This window comes from Entelurus aequoreus, linkage group LG06 (assembly GCF_033978785.1).
Source record: "Entelurus aequoreus isolate RoL-2023_Sb linkage group LG06, RoL_Eaeq_v1.1, whole genome shotgun sequence".
NCBI classification, from domain to species: Eukaryota; Metazoa; Chordata; class Actinopteri; order Syngnathiformes; family Syngnathidae; genus Entelurus; species Entelurus aequoreus.
In genome coordinates, this window is record NC_084736.1 from 22,360,660 (window position 1) to 22,382,640 (window position 21,981).

At 39.1% G+C, this 21,981-nt stretch overlaps 1 protein-coding gene across 3 annotated transcripts in view; it reads left to right on the plus strand.

Moving 5' to 3' along the window:
• ppfia3 (PTPRF interacting protein alpha 3) overlaps positions 1–21,981 on the plus strand; it is a 57,744-nt gene that overhangs the window by 22,989 nt on the left and 12,774 nt on the right. For 2 of the 3 annotated variants that reach the window (XM_062050257.1, XM_062050258.1), the window contains 15 exons: positions 8,144–8,206; positions 8,278–8,357; positions 8,526–8,694; positions 10,796–10,995; positions 11,070–11,310; positions 11,399–11,523; positions 13,576–13,730; positions 13,836–13,935; positions 13,997–14,078; positions 14,142–14,342; positions 16,613–16,678; positions 17,102–17,128; positions 17,202–17,377; positions 17,468–17,565; positions 21,226–21,401. In XM_062050257.1, the coding sequence (XP_061906241.1) occupies positions 8,144–8,206; positions 8,278–8,357; positions 8,526–8,694; positions 10,796–10,995; positions 11,070–11,310; positions 11,399–11,523; positions 13,576–13,730; positions 13,836–13,935; positions 13,997–14,078; positions 14,142–14,342; positions 16,613–16,678; positions 17,102–17,128; positions 17,202–17,377; positions 17,468–17,565; positions 21,226–21,401 (1,959 nt within the window). The other variant, XM_062050259.1, reaches the window with a different exon arrangement.

A 21,981-nucleotide genomic window follows, 5' to 3' on the forward strand; every position in this document is an offset into this window, starting at 1 on the left:
AAATTAATTAACGCCGTTAACGCGATAATTTTGACAGCCCTAATATATATATATATATATATATATATATATATATATATATATATATATATATATATATATATATATATATATATATATATATATATATATATATATGTATATATATATATATATATATATGTATATATATATATATATATATATATATATATATATATATATATATATATATATATATATATATGTATGTGTGTGTGTGTGTGTGTGTGTGTGTGTATATATATATATATGTGTGTATATACAAACCCTGTTTCCATATGAGTTGGGAAATTGTGTTAGATGTAAATATAAACGGAATACAATGATTTGCAAATAATTTTCAACCCATATTCAGTTGAATATGCTACAAAGACAACATATTTGATGTTCAAACTGATAAACATTTTTTTTTGTGCAAATAATCATTAACTTTAGAATTTGATGCCAGCAACATGTGACAAAGAAGTTGGGAAAGGTGGCAATAAATACTGATAAAGTTGAGGAATGCTCATCAAACACTTATTTGGAACATCCCACAGGTGAACAGGCAAATTGGGAACAGGTGGGTGCCATGATTGGGTATAAAAGTAGATTCCATGAAATGCTCAGTCATTCACAAACAAGGATGGGGCGAGGGTCACCACTTTGTCAACAAATGCGTGAGCCAATTGTTGAACAGTTTAAGAAAAACCTTTTTCAACCAACTATTGCAATGAATTTGGGGATTTCACCATCTACGGTCCGTAATATCATCGAAGGGTTCAGAGAATCTGGAGAAATCACTGCACGTAAGCAGCTAAGCCCGTGACCTTCGATTCCTCAGGCTGTACTGCATCAACAAGCGACATCAGTGTGTAAAGGATATCACCACATGGGCTCAGGAACACTTCAGAAACCCACTGTCAGTAACTACAGTTGGTCGCTACATCTGTAAGTGCAAGTTAAAACTCTCCTATGCAAGGCGAAAACCGTTTATCAACAACACCCAGAAACGCTGTCGGCTTCACTGGGCCTGAGGTCATCTAAGATGGACTGATACAAAGTGGAAAAGTGTTCTGTGGTCTGACGAGTCCACATTTCAAATTGTTTTTGGAAACTGTGGACGTCGTGTCCTCTGGACCAAAGAGAAAAAAGAACCATCCGGATTGTTATAGGCGCAAAGTTGAAAAGCCAGCATCTGTGATGGTATGGGGGTGTATGTATATATATATATATGTATGTATATATATATATATATATATATATATATATATATATATATATATATATATATATATATATATATATATATATATGTGTGTGTATATATATATATGTGTATATATATATATATATATATATATGTGTATATATATATATATATATATATATATATATATATATATATATATATATATATATATATATGTATGTGTGTGTGTGTGTGTGTGTGTGTGTGTATATATATATATATGTGTGTATATACAAACCCTGTTTCCATATGAGTTGGGAAATTGTGTTAGATGTAAATATAAACGGAATACAATGATTTGCAAATAATTTTCAACCCATATTCAGTTGAATATGCTACAAAGACAACATATTTGATGTTCAAACTGATAAACATTTTTTTTTGTGCAAATAATCATTAACTTTAGAATTTGATGCCAGCAACATGTGACAAAGAAGTTGGGAAAGGTGGCAATAAATACTGATAAAGTTGAGGAATGCTCATCAAACACTTATTTGGAACATCCCACAGGTGAACAGGCAAATTGGGAACAGGTGGGTGCCATGATTGGGTATAAAAGTAGATTCCATGAAATGCTCAGTCATTCACAAACAAGGATGGGGCGAGGGTCACCACTTTGTCAACAAATGCGTGAGCCAATTGTTGAACAGTTTAAGAAAAACCTTTTTCAACCAACTATTGCAATGAATTTGGGGATTTCACCATCTACGGTCCGTAATATCATCGAAGGGTTCAGAGAATCTGGAGAAATCACTGCACGTAAGCAGCTAAGCCTGTGACCTTCGATTCCTCAGGCTGTACTGCATCAACAAGCGACATCAGTGTGTAAAGGATATCACCACATGGGCTCAGGAACACTTCAGAAACCCACTGTCAGTAACTACAGTTGGTCGCTACATCTGTAAGTGCAAGTTAAAACTCTCCTATGCAAGGCGAAAACCGTTTATCAACAACACCCAGAAACGCTGTCGGCTTCACTGGGCCTGAGGTCATCTAAGATGGACTGATACAAAGTGGAAAAGTGTTCTGTGGTCTGACGAGTCCACATTTCAAATTGTTTTTGGAAACTGTGGACGTCGTGTCCTCTGGACCAAAGAGAAAAAAGAACCATCCGGATTGTTATAGGCGCAAAGTTGAAAAGCCAGCATCTGTGATGGTATGGGGGTGTATTAGTGCCCAAAACATGGGTAACTTACACATCTGTGAAGGCGCCATTAATGCTGAAAAGGTACACAGTGGTGAACATGCCCTTTCCCAACTACTTTGGCACGTGTTGCAGCCATGAAATTCTAAGTTAATTATTATTTGCAAAAAAAAAAAGAAAAGTTTATAAGTATGAACATCAAATATCTTGTCTTTGTAGTGCATTCAATTGAATATGGGTTGAAAAGGATTTGCAAATCATTGTATTCCGTTTATATTTACATCTAACATAATTTCCCAACTCATATGGAAACGGGGTTTATATATATATATATATATATATATATATATATATATATATATATATATATATATATATATATATATATATATATATATATATATATATATATATATATATATATATATATATATATCAATCAATCAATCAATGTTTATTTATATAGCCCTAAATCACAAGTGTCTCAAAGGGCTGTATATATATATGTATGTATATGGATATATATATATATATATATATACATATATGTGTATATAGAGTATATACATGTATTGTATATACATATACATTTATTATATATGTATGTACATATGTATATTTATATACATATATATGTATATATATGTGTATGTATATACATATATATTTATGTGTATATATGTATATACATATATTTGTATATATATGTGTGTGTGTATATATATATATATATATATATGTATATATATATATATATGTATATATATATATATATGTATATATATATATATATATATATATATATATATATATATATATATATATATATATATATATATATATATATATATATATATATATATATATATATATATATATATATATATATGTCCATCCATCCATCTTCAACCGCTTATCCGGAATCGGGTCGCGGGGACAGCAGCTCCAGCAAAGACCCCCAGACTTCCCTCTCCAGAGCAACATTTGCGACTTCCTCCTGGGGAATCCCGAAGCGTTCCCAGGCCAGAGAGGAGATGTAATCCCCCCATCTGGTCCTTGGTCTGCCGCGGGGCCTCCTCCCAGTGGGACGTGCAACGAGGACCTCCCTAGGGAGACGCTCGTGAGGCATCCGCACGAGATGCCCGAACCACCTAAGCTGGCTCCTTTCCAAGCGAAGGAGCAGCGGCTCTACTCCGAGTCTCTCTCGGGTGACTGCACTTCTCACCCTATCTCTAAGGGAGATGCCAGCCACCCTTCTGAGGAAACTCATTTCGGCCGCTTGTATCCGCGATCTTATTCTTTCGGTCATTACCCACACTTCATGACCATAGGTGAGAGTAGGAATGTAGATAGCTCGGTAGACCGAGAGCTTTGCCTTCTGGCTCAGCTCCCGTTTCGTCACAACAGTGCGGCAGAGAGACTGCAATACTGCCCCAGCTGCTCCGATTCTCCGGCTGATTTCCTTCTCCATCTTTCCCTCACTCGTGAACAAGACCCCGAGATACTTAAACTCCTCCACCTGGGACAGAGTCCTGTCCCCTACCCGGACTGTACAAACCATCGGTTTCCTGCTGAGAACCATGGCCTCAGATTTGGAGATGCTGATCCTCATTCCAGCCGCTGAACACTCGGCTGCGAACCGATCCAGTGAGAGCTGAAGGTCACGAACCGAAGGTGCCATCAGGACCACATCATCTGCAAACAGCAGTGACGCAACCTTTAGCCCCCCGAGACGTATACCCTCTCCGCCATGGCCACGACTCCGCCTAGAAATCCTGTCCATGAAAATCACAAACAGGATAGGTGACAGAGCGCAGCCCTGGCGGAGACCAACCCCCACTGGAAACGGATCCGACTTACATCCAAGCACCCGGACACAACTCTCGCTTTGGTTGTACAGAGATTGGATGGCCCTCAACAGGGTTCCCCTCACTCCGTACTCCCTCAGCACCTCCCACAAGATCTCCCGAGGGACGCGGTCATACGCCTTCTCCAAATCCACAAAACACATGTAGACTGGATAGGCATACTCCCAGGCCCTCTCCAGGATTCCCGCAAGCGTAAAGAGTTGGTCAGTTGTTCCACGACCAGGACGGAATCCACATTGCTCCTCTTGAATCTGAGGTTCGACTATCGGCCGGACCCTCCTTTCCAGTACCTTGGCGTAAACTTTCCCAGGGAGGCTGAGTAGTGTGATACCCCTGTAATTAGCACACACCCTCTGGTCCCCCTTTTTGAAAAGGGGAACCACCACCCCAGTCTGCCACTCCCTCGGCACTGTCCCAGACTTCCACGCAATGTTGAAAAGGCGTATCAACCAAGACAGCCCATCAACACCCAGAGCCTTCAGCATTTCTGGACGGATCTCGTCAACCCCCGGAGCTTTGCCACTGTGGAGTTGTCTAACTACCTCAGTGACTTCAGTCCGAGAGATCAACGTCGATCCCCCATCATCCTCAGGCCCTGCTCCTATCAGGGAGGGTGTGTCTGATGTATTTGGGTTCAGGAGTTCCTCAAAGTGCTCTTTCCAACGCCCCACGACTTCCTCACTTGAAGTCAGCAAAGTCCCATCCTTGCCGTACACAGCTTGGATGGTTCCCTGCTTCCCCCTCCTGAGGTGCCGTATGGTCTTCCAGAACAGCTTTGGTGCCGCCTGATAGTCCTTCTCCATGGATTCCCCGAACTGCTCCCACACCCTCTGCTTAGCCTCGTCCACAGCCACGGCCGCTGCCCTTCGGGCCCGCCGGTACCTTGCAACTGCCTCCGGAGTCCCCCGGGATAACATACCCCGGTAGGACTCCTTCTTCAGTCGGACGGCTTCCCTGACCACCACTGTCCACCAGGGTGTTCGAGGGTTACCGCCCCTTGAGGCACCTAAGACCTTCTGGCCACAGCTCGCATCTGCAGCTTTAGCAATAGAGGCTTTGAACATTGCCCATTCCTGTTCAATGTCCCCAACCTCCACAGGGATGGCAGAGAAGTCCCGCCGGAGGTGTGAGTTGAAGTCCTTCCGGACAGAGGACTCCTCCAAACGTTCCCAGTTCACCCGCACTACACGCTTGGGTTTGCCAGGTCTGTCCAGAGGTTTCCCCCGCCATCTAACCCAACTCACCACCAGATGGTGATCAGTTGACAGTTCAGCCCCTCTCTTCACCCGAGTGTCCAAAACATACGGCCTCAGATCAGCTGATACGATTACAAAATCGATCATTGATCTTTGGCCTAGGGTGCTCTGGTACCAGGTACACCTATGAGCATCCTTATGCTTGAACATGGTGTTTGTTATCGCAAGTCCGTGACTAGCACAGAAGTCCAATAACAATCCACCACTCAGGTTCAGATCAGGGAGACCGTTCCTCCCAATCACGCCAGTCCAAGTATCACTGTCATTGCCCACGTGCGCGTTGAAGTCCCCCAGCAAGACTATGGAATCCCCTGCCGGCGCCCCATACAGGACCCCATGCAAGGTATCCAAGAAGGCTGAATACTCTGAACTCCTGTTTGGTGCGTATGCACAAACAACAGTCAGAGTTTTCCCCCCTCCAACCCTAAGGCGAAGGGAGGCGACCCTCTTGTCCACTGGGGTGAACTCCAACGTACAGGCACTCAGCCGGGGACTCGTGAGTATCCCCACACCCGCCTGTGCCCTCACACCCTGAGCAACTCCAGAAGTGAACAAGGTCCATCCCTTGTCCAGGAGTGTGGTTTCAGAGCCCTTGCTATGCGTAGAGGTAAGCCCCACCAGATCCAACCGGTAGCGCTCCACCTCTCGCACCAGCTCAGGCTCCTTCCCCACCAGCGTAGAGACGTTCCACGTCCCGAAAGTCAGCCTCTGCTGCCCCGAATTGGTCCGTCCGGAGCCTCCACTTTCACCGCCATCCACTTGGCAGCGCACCCGACCCCACTGGTTCCGACCGCGGGTGGTGGGCCCACGTGGCAGAGAAGATGGCGTGTCCACGTAGCTTCTTCGGGCTGTGCCCGGCCGGGCTCCGTGGCAAGCCCGGCCACCAGGCGCTCGCTGACATATATATGTGTGTGTATATATATGTGTGTGTATATATATATATATATATATATATATATATATATATATATATATATATATATATATATATATATATATATATATATATATATATATATATATGTGTGTGTATATATATATATATATTTATATATATATATATATATATATATATATATATATATATTTATTTATTTATTTTCCCATTATTATTATTCACCGCTTACATCTTTAGATCAGCTTTAGGTCCATCTGTTGATATTAAGTAATACATAATTTTTTTTATGTTTTATGCCCTTTTTATTAAGGAAAACCCTGTTTTTTATGGCAAAAATACAAAATATGCAAAATTTTCTCCAAAATATATTTCAAAGTGGATTATTTGATGTGAAGTAATTGGAGCCCTAAAAAGGTCCATCATTCATAACACAATTGATTTGAATCCATTGTTGTTTTTTGAACAATGACACTTAAAAAAAAAAATCCCACTAAAATTTTTGGACATCCAAAAGGGTCCCACTCATAAAAGTGTTAAAAATATGTCATGCATTTTTTTTTTCATTTTACTTCTAACACTTAAGTCTCTAGATCTGTGGTTCTTAACCTGGGTTCGATCGAACCCTAGGGGTTCGGTGAGTCGGGCTCAGGGGTTCGGCGGAGGTCAAGACACAACCGACTCATCGTGTAAATAAAAACTCCTCCCTATCGGCGTATTACGGATACGGCAACAGCAGAAGTCACACTGATTTGCAGGTGTGTAATTTGTTGTGAGTTTATGCACTGTGTTCGTTTTGTTCTTTGAACAAGGTGATGTTCATGGCACGGTTCATTTTGTGCACCAGTAATAAAACATGGTAACACTTTAGTATGTAGAACATATTCACCATTAATTAGTTGCTTATTAACATGCAAATTAGTAACATATTGGCTCTTAACTAGTCATTATTAAGTACTTATTAATGCCTTATTCGGCATGGCCTTATTATAACCCTAACCCTTTGTTACTTAGAATATAATAATGGATTAGATTTTATATCGCGCTTTTCTATTATTAGATACTCAAATGTTCTCTTAGTGTCCAAAAAACTCTAAATTTTTGTTAAGTTTTTGTTACTTAGAATATGTTCCCCATACTAAAGTGTTACCAAAAACATAACTTTGTCTTGAATTAGAATTTTTTTTTTTTTTTTCACTAAATGCGCAAATGAAACTGGTGGGGTTCGGTACCTCCAACAAGGTTAAGAACCACTGCTCTAGATCAACTTCAGATCTAGATTCTAAGTTGTTGTTATTATTTAATGTTGTTGTTTTTTTTTAATGTTTTGTTTGTTTTATGCCCTTTTTGTCGAAGAAAACTTTGTTTTTTTATTGCAAAAAATTATGCAATATTGTCCCCAAAAAATATTTTTTGAGCAATGACAGTTTTGAAGAAAAAAACATGGCAGCTTTGTGTCATTCGAGTGATTATTGCAACTTTTTCTCTGTATGCTTTTGTTTTATGTTTCTTTTATTTACATTTTTTGTGATAGTATTTTTAGAATGTGCTCCTGTCCATCAAGAATTTAGCTGCGGGCCACAGTTTGAACACCCCTGGTTTAACGCAAATAAATATTCAAAGCGCTAATGCATTTCATTTTAAGACACTTTTTGTAAACAATTCTATAAATCAAATATAATAATAATAATGATCAAAATACTGCTCGTCACCACGCCTTTCTTGTAGAACGCCCTTTCTGAGGAGCTGTCCAACATGAAGAAACTTCAGGATGATCTCCTGGTAAACAAGGTGAGTGTTCACTCCCTAATTATTATTTGATGCTGGTTATGTTGTTCACCTTTCTCTCTCCCGCCTCTCAGGACCAGCTGATAGCGGAGCTGGAACGTCTTCAGCTGGAGTTGGACCAACTGAGGGCGAGGCCCGGCGGCTCTTATTCCAGGTGGGGCCCCTTCATACCTCATCAAACGTACAACGTGATGTTTAATAGTACCACCCTGACACCCCAGCGTGTGTGTGTGTGCTGCGCGACACACGCCGCATGACTTCATCACTTGGTGGCGGGCCAAAACCAGCCCTCTTATCTCCTATCTCGCCCTCGCCTCTCCAGTCGATCCCTGCCTGGCAGCGCTCTGGAGCTGCGGTATTCCCACGGGAGCGGGTCTCTCCCGATGGGCTCCACCACTCACCTGGATGCCTTCGGTAACTCCTCACTCGGGGGCGGAGTCAGGCGGAGTCACCGCGCCCGTTGGAGCTCGGTGCGCGAGGACGCCACAAAGGTGGGCTTGGAACTCTGCCAGTCGTCCGATCACTCGTCTGCGTGGAGATACCCCTATCATTGCAAAGATAAAAATAACACTGCCATTCCTTTTTGCTACCGTTTGTGCCGTTATGGATTTTAAGTTAATCTAAAATACATTTTCTGAGTAGTGACATCACACATTGTCAAAATCTCCACAATTTTTTCCCATTTGTTTGTGCACAATTTTTTTCTCCGACTATTATATTTTCTATGTTATTAACGTGTTATTATTCGTAAAGAAGAACTTTAATGGTAGGAAAAAATGGGACACTTTTGGGATATTTTGACAAGGTGGTGGGGCTGGTTCTGAATAATAAAATGTTAATAACATAAAAAAATTATAATAGTCACACAAAAAAATTTAGCACAAACAAATGTTATTTTAATATTTGCAATGTTAAAGGGTGCCAACTTCACACAGGCCAATCAAACATCTGCGTGAAATTCTGTTTTCTATTGAGAGAAATATTTTTTATGGAACCGAACAAAAACAAAAAAATTAAAACAAAAAAAGTTTTAGTTTTTTGGTTACAAATACTTTTTTTTCTGTCTGGGATTCAATTTCAATCTTGTGGGTGTGGCCTCTTCTGAACAAGATATTAGAAGCTTTTTCATTGGGCCGTAGTGCCCAACCCTCGTTTTTGATGTTTTCCCTCCAAAAGTGTTGAGGGCGGAAGTAGACAGCACTCCCACCCATATATGGACACGTCATCTTCCAATAAAAAGCAGGGGTGCGCACAAAGATGGACTCGCATCCGAATTGGGATTCTTTTTCACACCGATTTTAAATCAGTTCATAATAAATAAATAAAAATATATAAAATAAATAAATCTTGTTTGTTTTTTAAAATATATGTATTTTTTTATTGCAATCAATTTTTAAAAATATGTTGCAACCAGAATGAGCTTTTCTAACTTGTAACCTGTTTTGAAAAGGTTTCATTTTAATTAAACCAAATAATACATTGCGAGAATCGTTTCTGAATTGAATCGCCACCCCAGAAATCGGAATTGGATTGAATCGTTAGGTGCCCAAAGATTCACACTCCTAATACAAAGGCTTGTAACCAAAATAATGATTTACTATGTCAGCAAGGAGACAGGTATTGAATGATAAATGATATCAATGCATATTAAATGTCCAATACTTGTGGAAAGCTGGACAGCCAGTTAACATCTAAATATCGTCTAATAAGCACACAATTTCTTCAAGTTTACTGATGTCATTCACAAAAGGTAAACATGCTCAGCTATAGGCTACTAGGAGCTAGCAACCACACAACAGCTAAGCACACAAGCTCGACATACGTAATACTAATTGAACAATATTGCATTTTAAAACAGCACATTTGTCATTATAAAGAAGTATCAAAAAATTATAGTTGCATATTACTTACACATACAAATTCTACAAGGCAGAAGGGAAAGTATCCAGTAACAAACGTGTCCACATCATTCAATGCACCATGAGCTTAACTTCATGAATTATTGTGACAGCTAAGTGTCGTCAGCAAAACAATCACCACTCCACTTCAACTTAAAGACAGCATAAGTCCATTCCAGACAACTAACAATAAATATTTCAGTGTTTTTTCATACCTACCATTTTTCTGTTTGACTCATTTCACTCGATCAAACCTTCTCAAACATTCCACACTACAAAATAATAAATGTTTGCATGATTCTTCCTGATATCGGATTAATATCGGTATCGGCCAAATACTCAAGGCTCTTATCAGAAGTGAAAAAATCGGGAAACCCTTATTCGCACCTTTTTTTGTTTGAAAATAATTTTTGTGATTTAAAAAAACATATATATTTGGGTTTTAAATCAATTTTTTTGTTTGGTTGAATAAAAAGACAAATTTCTCTCCATAGTATTCATAAATGAATGAAATTAGATTTGATAAAATGTGGTTATGCTCCCAAGAATAGCGACCTATCATGGAAATACAAATACATTTTTCCCAAACAAACAAAGAATAAGAAAAATTAGGCACCAACGTGGCCGAAATACCTTCTGATTGTATTATGTATTAAACATCATGTATTATTATTATTATTGTATTGGTGTGCAGTATACCGACTGGGATACAGGGGCTCTGCTGGGGGCGGGCTACGATCACGGCGTGGACGTGTGCTGCTCCGACGACGACGACGACGGCGACGGCGACCATCGCTTCGGCTCGGAGCTGCTGTCCCCCAGCGGACAGACAGACGTGCAGACGCTGGCCATCATGCTGCAGGAACAGCTGGAGGCCATCAACAAGGAGATCAAGTGAGACCGCTTCAAGGCGCTTCCATGCTATGAGCTAAGCTAGCCGCTACGTCCTCTTTCCCGCCACCACCCAGGCTCATCCAGGAGGAGAAGGAGAACACGGAGCTGCGAGCCGAGGAGATCGAGAGCCGAGTCAGCAGTGTGGCTCTGGACAGTCCGCCCATGCCGCCGTCCACGCTTGGGAGGGACGGCACGGGGCGGGGCTTCATCCCTTCCTCCATCACCTCCTCCACGCTGGCCTCTCCCTCGCCGCCCAGCTCGGGACACTCCACCCCTCGCCTTCCGCACTCACCTGCCCGCGAGAATGACAGACAGGTGCGTCGGCAACCATCATTTGTAATGACAAGATCCGAAAGATGCCCAGTGGGATACATTGCAGTGGTCTGCCACTCATCATTTTTAGAACAACAAAGACGACGAGCGCTCCCTCGCCCTCCTGGACTCCACGCCTCCTCCCACGCCACGCGCGCTGCGGCTGGACAGGATGACGCTCACCCACCCTGGGGCGATGCTGGAAGACTTCCGCAGGTAAGACGGATTCAGACGTCCCAAGACCTTAAACTAGGGGTGCCCCGATACTGATGTTGTATATCGAACATCGGTCTGATATCAGCCAAGAAAGTAAAACAAATATTGGATTATGTTGGCCTGCTTCTAAAACGTCCAATATAAGAACTTCGATACAAGCAGTCTGTTCCGCTAACGTCTCTGATATATGAATAATACAATAGTATGTCAAAATAACTTATATTACTCTTTTTTTTTTTTCCAACTTTTTAAAAAATTACTTACTTACTACAAGCTTGCAACTTACATGAGGTACAAAATAACTTCTCTGTAAAATGCCAACAAAAAAGAAAGGCATTAAAAAAATGCCCTACCTTGATGCTAATTAACATTGGATATGCGACTGAAAAAAGTATTTGCAATCAAAAGAACAATTTGCCGCCAAAATTTGCCACCAAAAATACCCCCAATTTGTAACCAAATAAAAACATTTGCGACCAAAAAATTAATTTGTGACTAAAGAAAACACGATTTGTAACAAAAAAAACCCGTTTTGCGACCAAAAAATACCGTTTGTAACCAAAAAAACGATTTCGGACCAAAAATTGTGATTTGTAGCAAAAAACAGATTCGTGACCCAAAAACAATGTGTGACCAAAAATGCTATTTGTAGTTAAAAAAAAAAACTCAGATTAGCGACCAAAAAAACTATTTGTGACCAAAGATATGCGATTTTTAGCAAAAAAATCCTGATTTGCGACCAAAAAATAATTTGTAACCAGAAAAATGCGATTTCATGCAACTATACTGATTTGCGACCAATAAAAGGTTCTGTTACAGAAAAAAAACAATTTGCAAACAAGAAACCCAGTTTGCAAACAAAAATAATTTGCTACCAAAAAACAATTTGTAACCCAACAAAACCCATTTGCGACCATATAAACAATTTGTGACCAAAAAAACGCGATTTGTAGCAAAAAAAATTTTTTTGTTTGTGTTTTTTACGCACTAGCTTGATGCTAATTTACTACATTGGATATGCCTGATACATGCTGCCAATTAGCATTAGCAATTTTACATGGCGATTTCACCACCTTTAAGTTTGGTAATGAAAAATACAACTGAGATGCACGATACAATCAAACAGCTGGTGTATAATTAGTACATTATTCACTTTTTAAATTTGTATTATTCAATTTTTTTTTAAATTACTTACAACAAGCTTGCAACTTACATGAGATACAAAATGTAAAATACCGAATTTGTAATCAAAAATATATTTGCGACCAGTAAACAATTTGTGACCAAAGAAATTATTTATAACCCCAAAAAATTATTTGCAACCAAAAAACGATTTTTAACAAATAACAAACAATTTGCGACTGAAAAAAAGAATTTAAAAAACTCTTTTGGACCCAAAAAATTATTTGTGACCAAAAACCCCAATTTGTAGCAAAAAAAACCCCAGATATTCTACAAAAAACATTTTGCTGCCGAAAACCCCCCAATTTGTAAACAAAAAAACAAAAAAAATGATTTTAACCCCCCAAAAATTGTTTTACCAGAAAAACGCGATTTTTAGCAAAAAACAATAGATAACTGAAAAAAAAATTAAAAATTGCGACCAAAAAATAAAGATTTTTTTATTTAAAATGCATTATTTTTTGTTTGCAGTCTGTTTTTCACACGCTAGCTCGATGCTAATTTACATTGGATATGTCTTATACATGTTACCAATTGGCATTAGCAATTTTACATGCCGATTTTACCACCTTCAAATTTGGTAATGAAAACTACAACTAAGATGCAGGTTACAATCAAACAGCTGGTGTGTAATAAGTATAATTCTTACAGCGGTAACACTTTTAAGGGCACAACAAAAGACAAGAATGGCACATTCAATTTATTGGCAAAGACTACTTCCTGACTACAGGAAGACACTTCCAAAATAATAAAATTAAACTAAAAAATACAAAAAGTGTGTATGATTCCCGCTGATATCAGATCGGATGGACAATCCTGCTTGAAAGGCAAGGTGGTCGCTGTCCGCTGACTTGCATGCGTTTCCTCCAGTCTGTCAGCAGATGGCAGCAGCACCAACAGCAGCCAGGATTCTCTGCACAAGTCCAGCAAGAAGAAGAGCATCAAGTCTTCCATCGGACGACTTTTTTGGAAGAAGGAGAAGGGCAGGATGGGTCAGCCTGGACGGGATGGCTCTTCTTCTCTCGGTAAGCACAATGAAATTCTCTGACTTTTTTTTTCACCATTTCCTGTTTTTCCACTGGTTTTAATGTACTTTTAATGTACATTTCAACTTCCTGTGTGTCCGCCAGCATCGACGCCTTCAGAAGACATGGCCCCTGGAGACCCCATGGGTTTGAACAAGACCGGCACTTTGGGTCCAGCAGACAAAGATCGTCGCAGCAAAAAGAAGTATGTCGCTTTTTATTCATTGAGGATTTGAAGAAAGAGAAAAAACTGATCCTCTTTTTAGGCACGAGCTCTTAGAAGAAGCGTGTCGCCAAGGTCTGCCCTTCGCGTCCTGGGATGGACCCACTGTGGTGTCCTGGCTGGAGGTACGTCCTTACGTCCCCTTCCAAGAGTTCCCCCACACCTGACCTATCCATGACCTCCTCCAGCTGTGGGTGGGAATGCCGGCCTGGTACGTGGCGGCCTGCCGAGCCAACGTGAAGAGCGGCGCCATCATGGCCAACCTGTCCGACACGGAGATCCAGCGTGAGATCGGCATCAGCAACCCGCTGCACCGCCTCAAACTACGCCTGGCCATCCAGGAGATGGTGTCCCTCACCAGCCCGTCAGCCCCTGCCAGCACTCGCTCCGTGAGACTCCTTCTTCTAGAAGCTTCAGTTTACAACTGTTTCACATGTGGGATCAGCAGCTCCTCTATTTCCGCTCTCTCTGGTTCTTCATCCGTCCATCCATATGTGACTGCTAATATATGGGGGGAAATGTGTGTCTTTGTCAGCAAACAAACTAAAATATTGAAAAATGCATTGCAAAACATTTTTTGTTTACAAATCCTTTTTTTTGGTTACAACTCAACTTATTTTGTAACCCAAAAAACGATTTGTAACCCCAAAAAGTAACAAATCAATTTGTGACAAAAAAAAGGATTTGCAACCAAAAAACAAGTTGTAGCCACAAAAAATATGTTTCAACTGCGAAAAAACAATTTCGACCACAAAGAAACCGATTTGCAACCAGAAAAACGATTAGTGATAAAAATATAAAAAATCAATCAATAAATTAAAAAAACACAATTTGCGACTATGAAAAGCAATTATTTAACCAAAAAAAAATTTGGAACCTTGAAAAAACAAATCGATTTGCGACCAAAAAAACACGATTGGTGGCCACAAAAAATGGATAGGCAATTAAAAAAAACAAGTTGGAACCACAAAAAAAAAGTAATTGCGGGAAAAAAATTTGCAACCAAAAAAGAAGTTGCAAACCCAAAAAAAACTATTTGGACCAAAAAACAATTTGCAACCAGGAAAACGATTAGTGATGGGAAAAAAATTGCAACCAAAAAAAACCAATTCGGAACCAAAAAAACCATTTGCAACCGCCCCCCAAAAAAGATTTGCGACCAAAAAACGTTTTGTAACCCAAAAAATTGAAAAAAAATTGCAACCAGAATAAAGATTAGTAACAACAACAATTATTTATAACTAAACTAAAATTATAACGCAAAAAAATTTGCAACAAAAATAACCAAAAACTACAGTTGCAACCAAAAAAGATTTCTAACCAAAAAAAACCCAATTTGCCCAAAAAAATTATAGTTTTGTCACAAAAAAAAAGATTTGCAAACCCCCCAAAAAATGTGTAACCAAAATCACTTAAAAAAATAAACGTTAGGACCAAATAACGATTTGTAAACCTCAATTTGCAAACCAAACATTTTTTTTGTAATTCAAAGAAATTTGCAACACCCCAAAACTATTTGCAACCAAAACAACAATTTGAAATAAAAAAAAACGATTAGTAAAAAAGAAAACATGATTTGTAACCGATTTGTAACCAAAAAAAGATTTGTAACCAAAAAAATCTATTATAACCCAAAAAAGATTTGCAACCAAAACATTTTGTAACAAACAACACATGTATGCCACAGAATTATTTTTTTTGCCACCAAACAAATTTACGATTTGCAACCTAAAAAATAAACAATGTGTAACCAAATAAAACCAAATCGATTTGTGACCAAAAAACCTCAATTTGTGACCAAAAAACCTCAATTTGTGACCAAAAACCCGATTTGCAACCCAAAAACAAGTTGTAACCACAAAAAAAATTGTTTGCGACCAAAAACCCGATTTGTAACCACAAAAAACAAGTACCAAGTACAAAAAAAGATTGACCAAAAAAAAAAATTTGCAACCAGAAAAAAAAACAGGATTTGCGACCAAAAAAGTAATTTGGAACCAAAAAAAACCCATTTGTTAAAAAAAAACATTTGTAACCAAAGAACACAATTTGGTTACTGTTGTAACCAAAAAAAAGATTTGCAACCAAAACAATGATTTGTAACCAAAAAAAAACACAATATCCAACCCAAAAAAATTGCCACCAAAAAAAAAGGTTGGAACCAAAAAACTAGTAACTAAATAAAAACCAAATTAGCAAACAAAAAATTAAGAATTACAACCAAAATTTTTTTTTTGGTTTAAAAATATATTTTTTTACATTTCAAAGACATTATTTTTTGTTTGCAGTCTTTTTTGGTGACAAGTCCATTGTTTGCTTGGTTGCATAAAAAAACTAATTCCTTGGTAAAAAAAAAAGTGAGGACTAAAACAAAGAAGCACAGGTGCAACACATTATTGGACCATATGGACTTTGTGAGAAACAAAAGCAGTAAAAGAGAGAATATAAAACATGGTTGAGAATAAAATGCAATAAATGTCACGAGCATTCATGTTTTGTTCCTCCGGAGACTTGGAGTAAATTCCATAGTAGAAGATTCAGTTCCTGCTGGCACCGAAACAACCCTTTCAAAGGTCATAAACGTTAAAGCAAGCCTTTGGAGGATTTGGAAGATGGAGAGCCTTTTTCTCGTCTTACGCTGTCGCTTTCGTGTTCGCAGTCGACCAGCAACGTTTGGATGACCCACGCCGAGATGGAGTCCCTGAACGCAGCAACCAAGCTGCCGGTGAGCGCTGTCATTTTGATTTGGATTCCTCAGGAAACCAAGTTGATGAATGTCCCTCCTCCCCCCTTCTCTGGTTCTCTGTGTGTGTGTGTGTGTGTGTGTGTGTGTGTGTGTGTGTGTGTGTGTGTGTGTGTGTGTGTGTGTGTGTGTGTGTGTGTGTGTGTGTGTGTGTGTGTGTGTGTGTGTGTGTGTGTGTGTGTGTGTGTGTGTGTGTGTGTGTGTGTGTGTGTGTGTGTGTGTGTGTGTGTGTGTGCGTGCCCAGACTGTAGTGTGGAGCATCTTCTGTTCTGTCCCTCTGGTTGCTGTTTCACTGTTTCAGCTAATTGACTAACACTCTTCCTCTTTGTGTCCTCTGCGCTGTCCTCGCTCCCCGCCACCTGGCTCTCTTTCTGCCCGCCCCCTTCCCTTCTCACCGCCATCCAGGAGCTGAAGGAGTTCAGCTGGGATCAGGTGAGGGATCGGCCCTGGCGCTTTAGTCCAGACGAGCAGATGGACGTCCATCACGACCGCCTTTTGTCTCCAGATTCTGGCGTACGGCGACATGAATCACGAGTGGGTGGGCAACGACTGGCTGCCCAGCCTGGGCCTGCCGCAGTACCGTAGCTACTTCATGGAGTCGCTGGTGGACGCCCGCATGTTGGACCATCTGACCAAGAAGGAGCTGAGAGGACAGCTCAAGATGGTGGACAGCTTCCACAGGTGAGCGCAGTTGAGAAGTTTGAGCGTTGGGGGTCAAAGGGCATCAGGTGAGCGCGGAAACTGACCCGGCAAACCTCTCGCCCCTCGCAGGGTCAGCTTGCATTACGGCATCATGTGCCTCAAGCGCCTCAACTACGATCGCAAGGAGCTGGAGCGCAGAAGGGAGGAGAGCGTCCACCAGAACAAAGGTGACTCCCTCCTTATCCACCCTTCACACTCACGCTAAGGTGCATTCAGGGACACCGGCATTCTGAACATCCACGCTCCGACACGTCATCATGAATAACCAAAAATAAAGAACTGTAAACGCCCCACCCAAAAAAAGATACTGTAGTTTTGCGACCAAAAAAACGATTTGTTGTTTTTTGGTTCCAAATCAACTTTACTTTGGAACCAAAAAAACTGATTTGGAACCAAAAACACAATTTTTAACCGCCCCCCCAAAAAAGATTTGCGACCAGAAGACGTTTTGTAACCCAAAAAATTATTTTGAACAAAAAAATTGCAACCGGAATAAAGATTAGTAACCAAAAATAATGATTTGTGACTAAAAAACTAAAATTATAACGCAAAAAAATTTGCAACAAAAATACATTATTTTTAACCAAAAACTACATTTGCAACTAAAAAATATTTCTAACAAAAAAAAAACCAATTTTCCAAAAAAAAAAAAGTTTTGTAACAAAAAAAGCGATTTGCTACCCCCCCAAAAATTTGTAACCAAAATCTCTTAAAAAAAACAGTTAGGACTAGAGATATTACATTTTAAAGCATTTATCGGCCGATAATATCGGCAGTCCGATATTATCGACCGATAAATGCTTTAAAATGTAATATCGGAAATTGTCGGTATCTGTTTCAAAAAGTAAAATGTATGACTTTTTAAAACGCAGCTGTACGGAGTGGTACACGGACGTAGGGCGAAGTACAGAGCGCCAATAAACCTTAAAGGCACTTCCTTTGCGTGCCGGCCCAATCACATAATATCTACGGCTTTTCACGCACACAAGTGAATGCAAGGCATACTTGCTCAACAGCCATACAGGTCACACTGAGGGTAGCCGTATAAACAACTTTAACACTGTTACAAATATGCGCCACACTGTGAACCCACACCAAACAAGAATGACAAACACATTTCGGGAGAACATCCGCACCGTAACACAACATAAACACAACAGAACAAATACCCAGAACCCCTTGCAGCACTAACTCTTCCGGGACGCTACAATATACACCCCCCGCTACCCCCCCCCCCCCAAAACCCCGCCCACCTCAACCTCCTCATGCTCTCTCAGGGAGAGCATGTCCCAAATTCCAAGCTGCTGTTTTGAGGCATGTTAAAAAAAATAATGCACTTTGTGACTTCAATAATAAATATGGCAGTGCCATGTTGGCATTTTTTTCCATAACTTGAGTTGATTTATTTTGGAAAACCTTGTTACATTGTTTAATGCATCCAGCGGGGCATCACAGCTAAATTAGGCATAATAATGTGTTAATTCCACGACTGTATATATCGGTATCGGTTGATATCGGAATCGGTAATTAAGAGTTGGACAATATCAGAATATCTGATATCGGCAAAAAAGCCATTATCGGACATCTCTAGTTAGGACCAAATAACGATTTGTAACCACAAAAACCTAAATTCGCAAACCAAACATTTTTTTGTAATTCAAAGAAAATTTGCAACACCCCAAAATTATTTGTAAACAAAAATATATTTGCAACCAAAAAATATTTGATCCTCCCAAAATGTTTTGTAATCCCACAAAATATTTGCAACCCAAAAAACAATGATGTAACCAATAAAAAAAAAAGTTACAACCCAAAAAATATTTGTAACCAAAAAATTGCAACCAAAGTAGCAATTTGTCACCACAAAACGTCAATTTACGACCCAAACATTTGTTTGTGACCAAAAGAAAAAATTGCAACCAAAAAAAGCTTTATAACCGAAAAAATCCCAATTTGCCCAAATAAATTATTTTTTTTTACCAAAAAAAAACGATCTGTAAACAAAAACAATTATTTTGAACAAAAAAATTGCAACCAAAATAAAGATTAGTATCCCAAAAAAAAGATTTGTAACCTAAAAAATTGCAACCAAAATATAAATGTTTCACCACAAAATGTAAATTTACAACCCCAAATATTTTTAGGGGACCAAAAGACAAAATTGCAACCAAAAAAAGATTTCTAACCAAAAAAAACCCAATTTGCCCAAATACATTTTTGGCACCCAAAAAAAAAAAAAAAAAAGTGCCAAAAAAACAATTTGGTGCAAAAATGCCAAAATGATGCACAAAACAAACTATAACATGCTAGCCAAGAATGTACAACAATTCTTCTCAACAAAATATGATAACTATAACCTTAGAGAAAAATGCAACCTGAAACATTTGTATGCACGTACAACCCTTAAAACATTTTGTGTATCAGTATGTGGAATTAAATTATGGAATGGATTAATGAACAATGTACTAATATGATCCAGTTGAAGAAACTGTTCAAACTCAGGTACAAAGAAGAAGAATCATGATAAATATCTTACATTTATTGATAATCTTATTCATCTCACTAAATGAAATACAGCTTACTTCACAATTAATTAATAAAAAATGTTTTCATAATTATAATATTCATGGAGTATATTGTGAACAAATTGAGAACAGGAAGTGAACAAAAGTGTTAGCGATTGCTATGTAATGGAAAAGGAGTAGGATTAGATGAGCTCCTTTTTGAGCACGTTGAAAAGAGAAACTGGAAATTGAGACGTATCATGTTGTAACTGTATGCATGTTTGAAATTAACTCAAACCATTTGTAACCTCCCGCCCCCCCCAAAAAATAATTTGCTACTAAAAAAAAATATTTGTAACTTAAAAACAAACAAAAAATATTTGTATTTAAAATTTAAAAAAATGTAATAGCAACCAAAAAAAAAAAAGATTCACATCCCCAAAAACAATTTTGAACAAAAACAAAACCAAGTTCGATCAAAAAAATTTTTTTTTTCAGAATTCACAAAATCAGATCGGCCACTGATTCTGATCCCACTCAGAGATGATTGGTATCGGAACATCCCTAATTTATAGTATTGAAAAATTAAAATCTGTTTTTTTTGGTACCATTTTGACCATGGGGCCCAACATTTCCACGACAGAAGGGCCCCGAGACTCACATATTCAATAATTATATTTAACCGTCAATATTTACAGTTTAACAGGATAAACCTTGTCAATTCTAACTAAGTTAATAATCATTATGTTTATCTAAACTGTCAATAAGATTAGAGTGCAAATACAAATACAGCTTTGCCACTTTTCAAACTTCTTATCTCCAGACTTCTCTTTGTTTGACGTTGTCATTACTGCCACAAGTGGTGAAAATGAGTATTACAACTGAGTACTCGTGGCCCAACAATAGTTAAGAAACACTGATTTAAATGACTATTTTCTTCAACTTGCAAGTCACAAAATTCACTAATAAAAATTGGGACAACTTTTTTAGATTTTCCTTTTTTTAAGAACCGGTTCTGGCACCATTATGGGATAATATGTCAACGATACTATTCAGGTCTCGCCCATTTTTGTCTTTTGCCAAGTGGTTTGATTGTAAAGTAATGACGTCAAACCCAAAAAGTTGTTATTCAGTGAAAAAAGACATCCATCATGGCTGGAAGACATTTTGCTCATTATAGTAAACACAACAGCAACGTCTCAAACCACAACTTTGTGTGGAATGCAGCAGCTGAAGGAGGGCACAAAGGAAAAAAACGTGCGCTTCTCGGTGAGACACGCCTACGTTTACATCCTGTTCCTAATGAACTGGCCGCTCTTCCAGATGTGATGGTGTGGTCCAACGAGCGGGTCATGTGCTGGGTGCAGAACGTGGGCCTGAAGGAGTACGCCGACAACCTCCGCGAGAGCGGCGTCCACGGCGCCCTGCTGGCCCTCGACGACACTTTCGACTACACGGACCTCGCCCTGCTGCTGCAGATCCCCAATCAGAACACGCAGGTAATCTGAGGGCCCTGAGTAATCTATTACAGTGCTACCTCGGTTTTCGGTTTTCGTATGCCCCACTCTTCACGCGATTCGATTTCCGACAAAATGTGTGCGTACGACTGCATAATAATCCACCATCATGGGGCCAAAGAAAGTTGCGAGTGCCAACACTTTGATAAAGAAGATGAGAAACACTCTTGCATTCAAGAAAGAACTTGTTATACAAGGAGGTGTCTGGGATTTTAAAGGTCCATTTATACGTTTCTTTCTTCATTTATGTACTTATTTCATATAGTTTTCTGCACGTAATACTATGATTGTGAATTATGAAAAAGTATTTACACAATTATTCCCTTTAATCCTCATTAAAGTATTCCTATTTCCACATTTCTTAACCGATTCAAATCGTTCCAAAGTCGCAATGCCCCTTGAAAATGTTAGTTAATTACTGTTAGTCAGTTACCAGCATGCTAGCTGTTTAACTTGTTTTTACAGGTATACACCTCAGAGTCAAATATTTTGTTCCTGCAAAATTACTGTTAGCATGCTTGCTTTTGTCTCATTTTGCAGGTATACACCTTAGAGTCATATA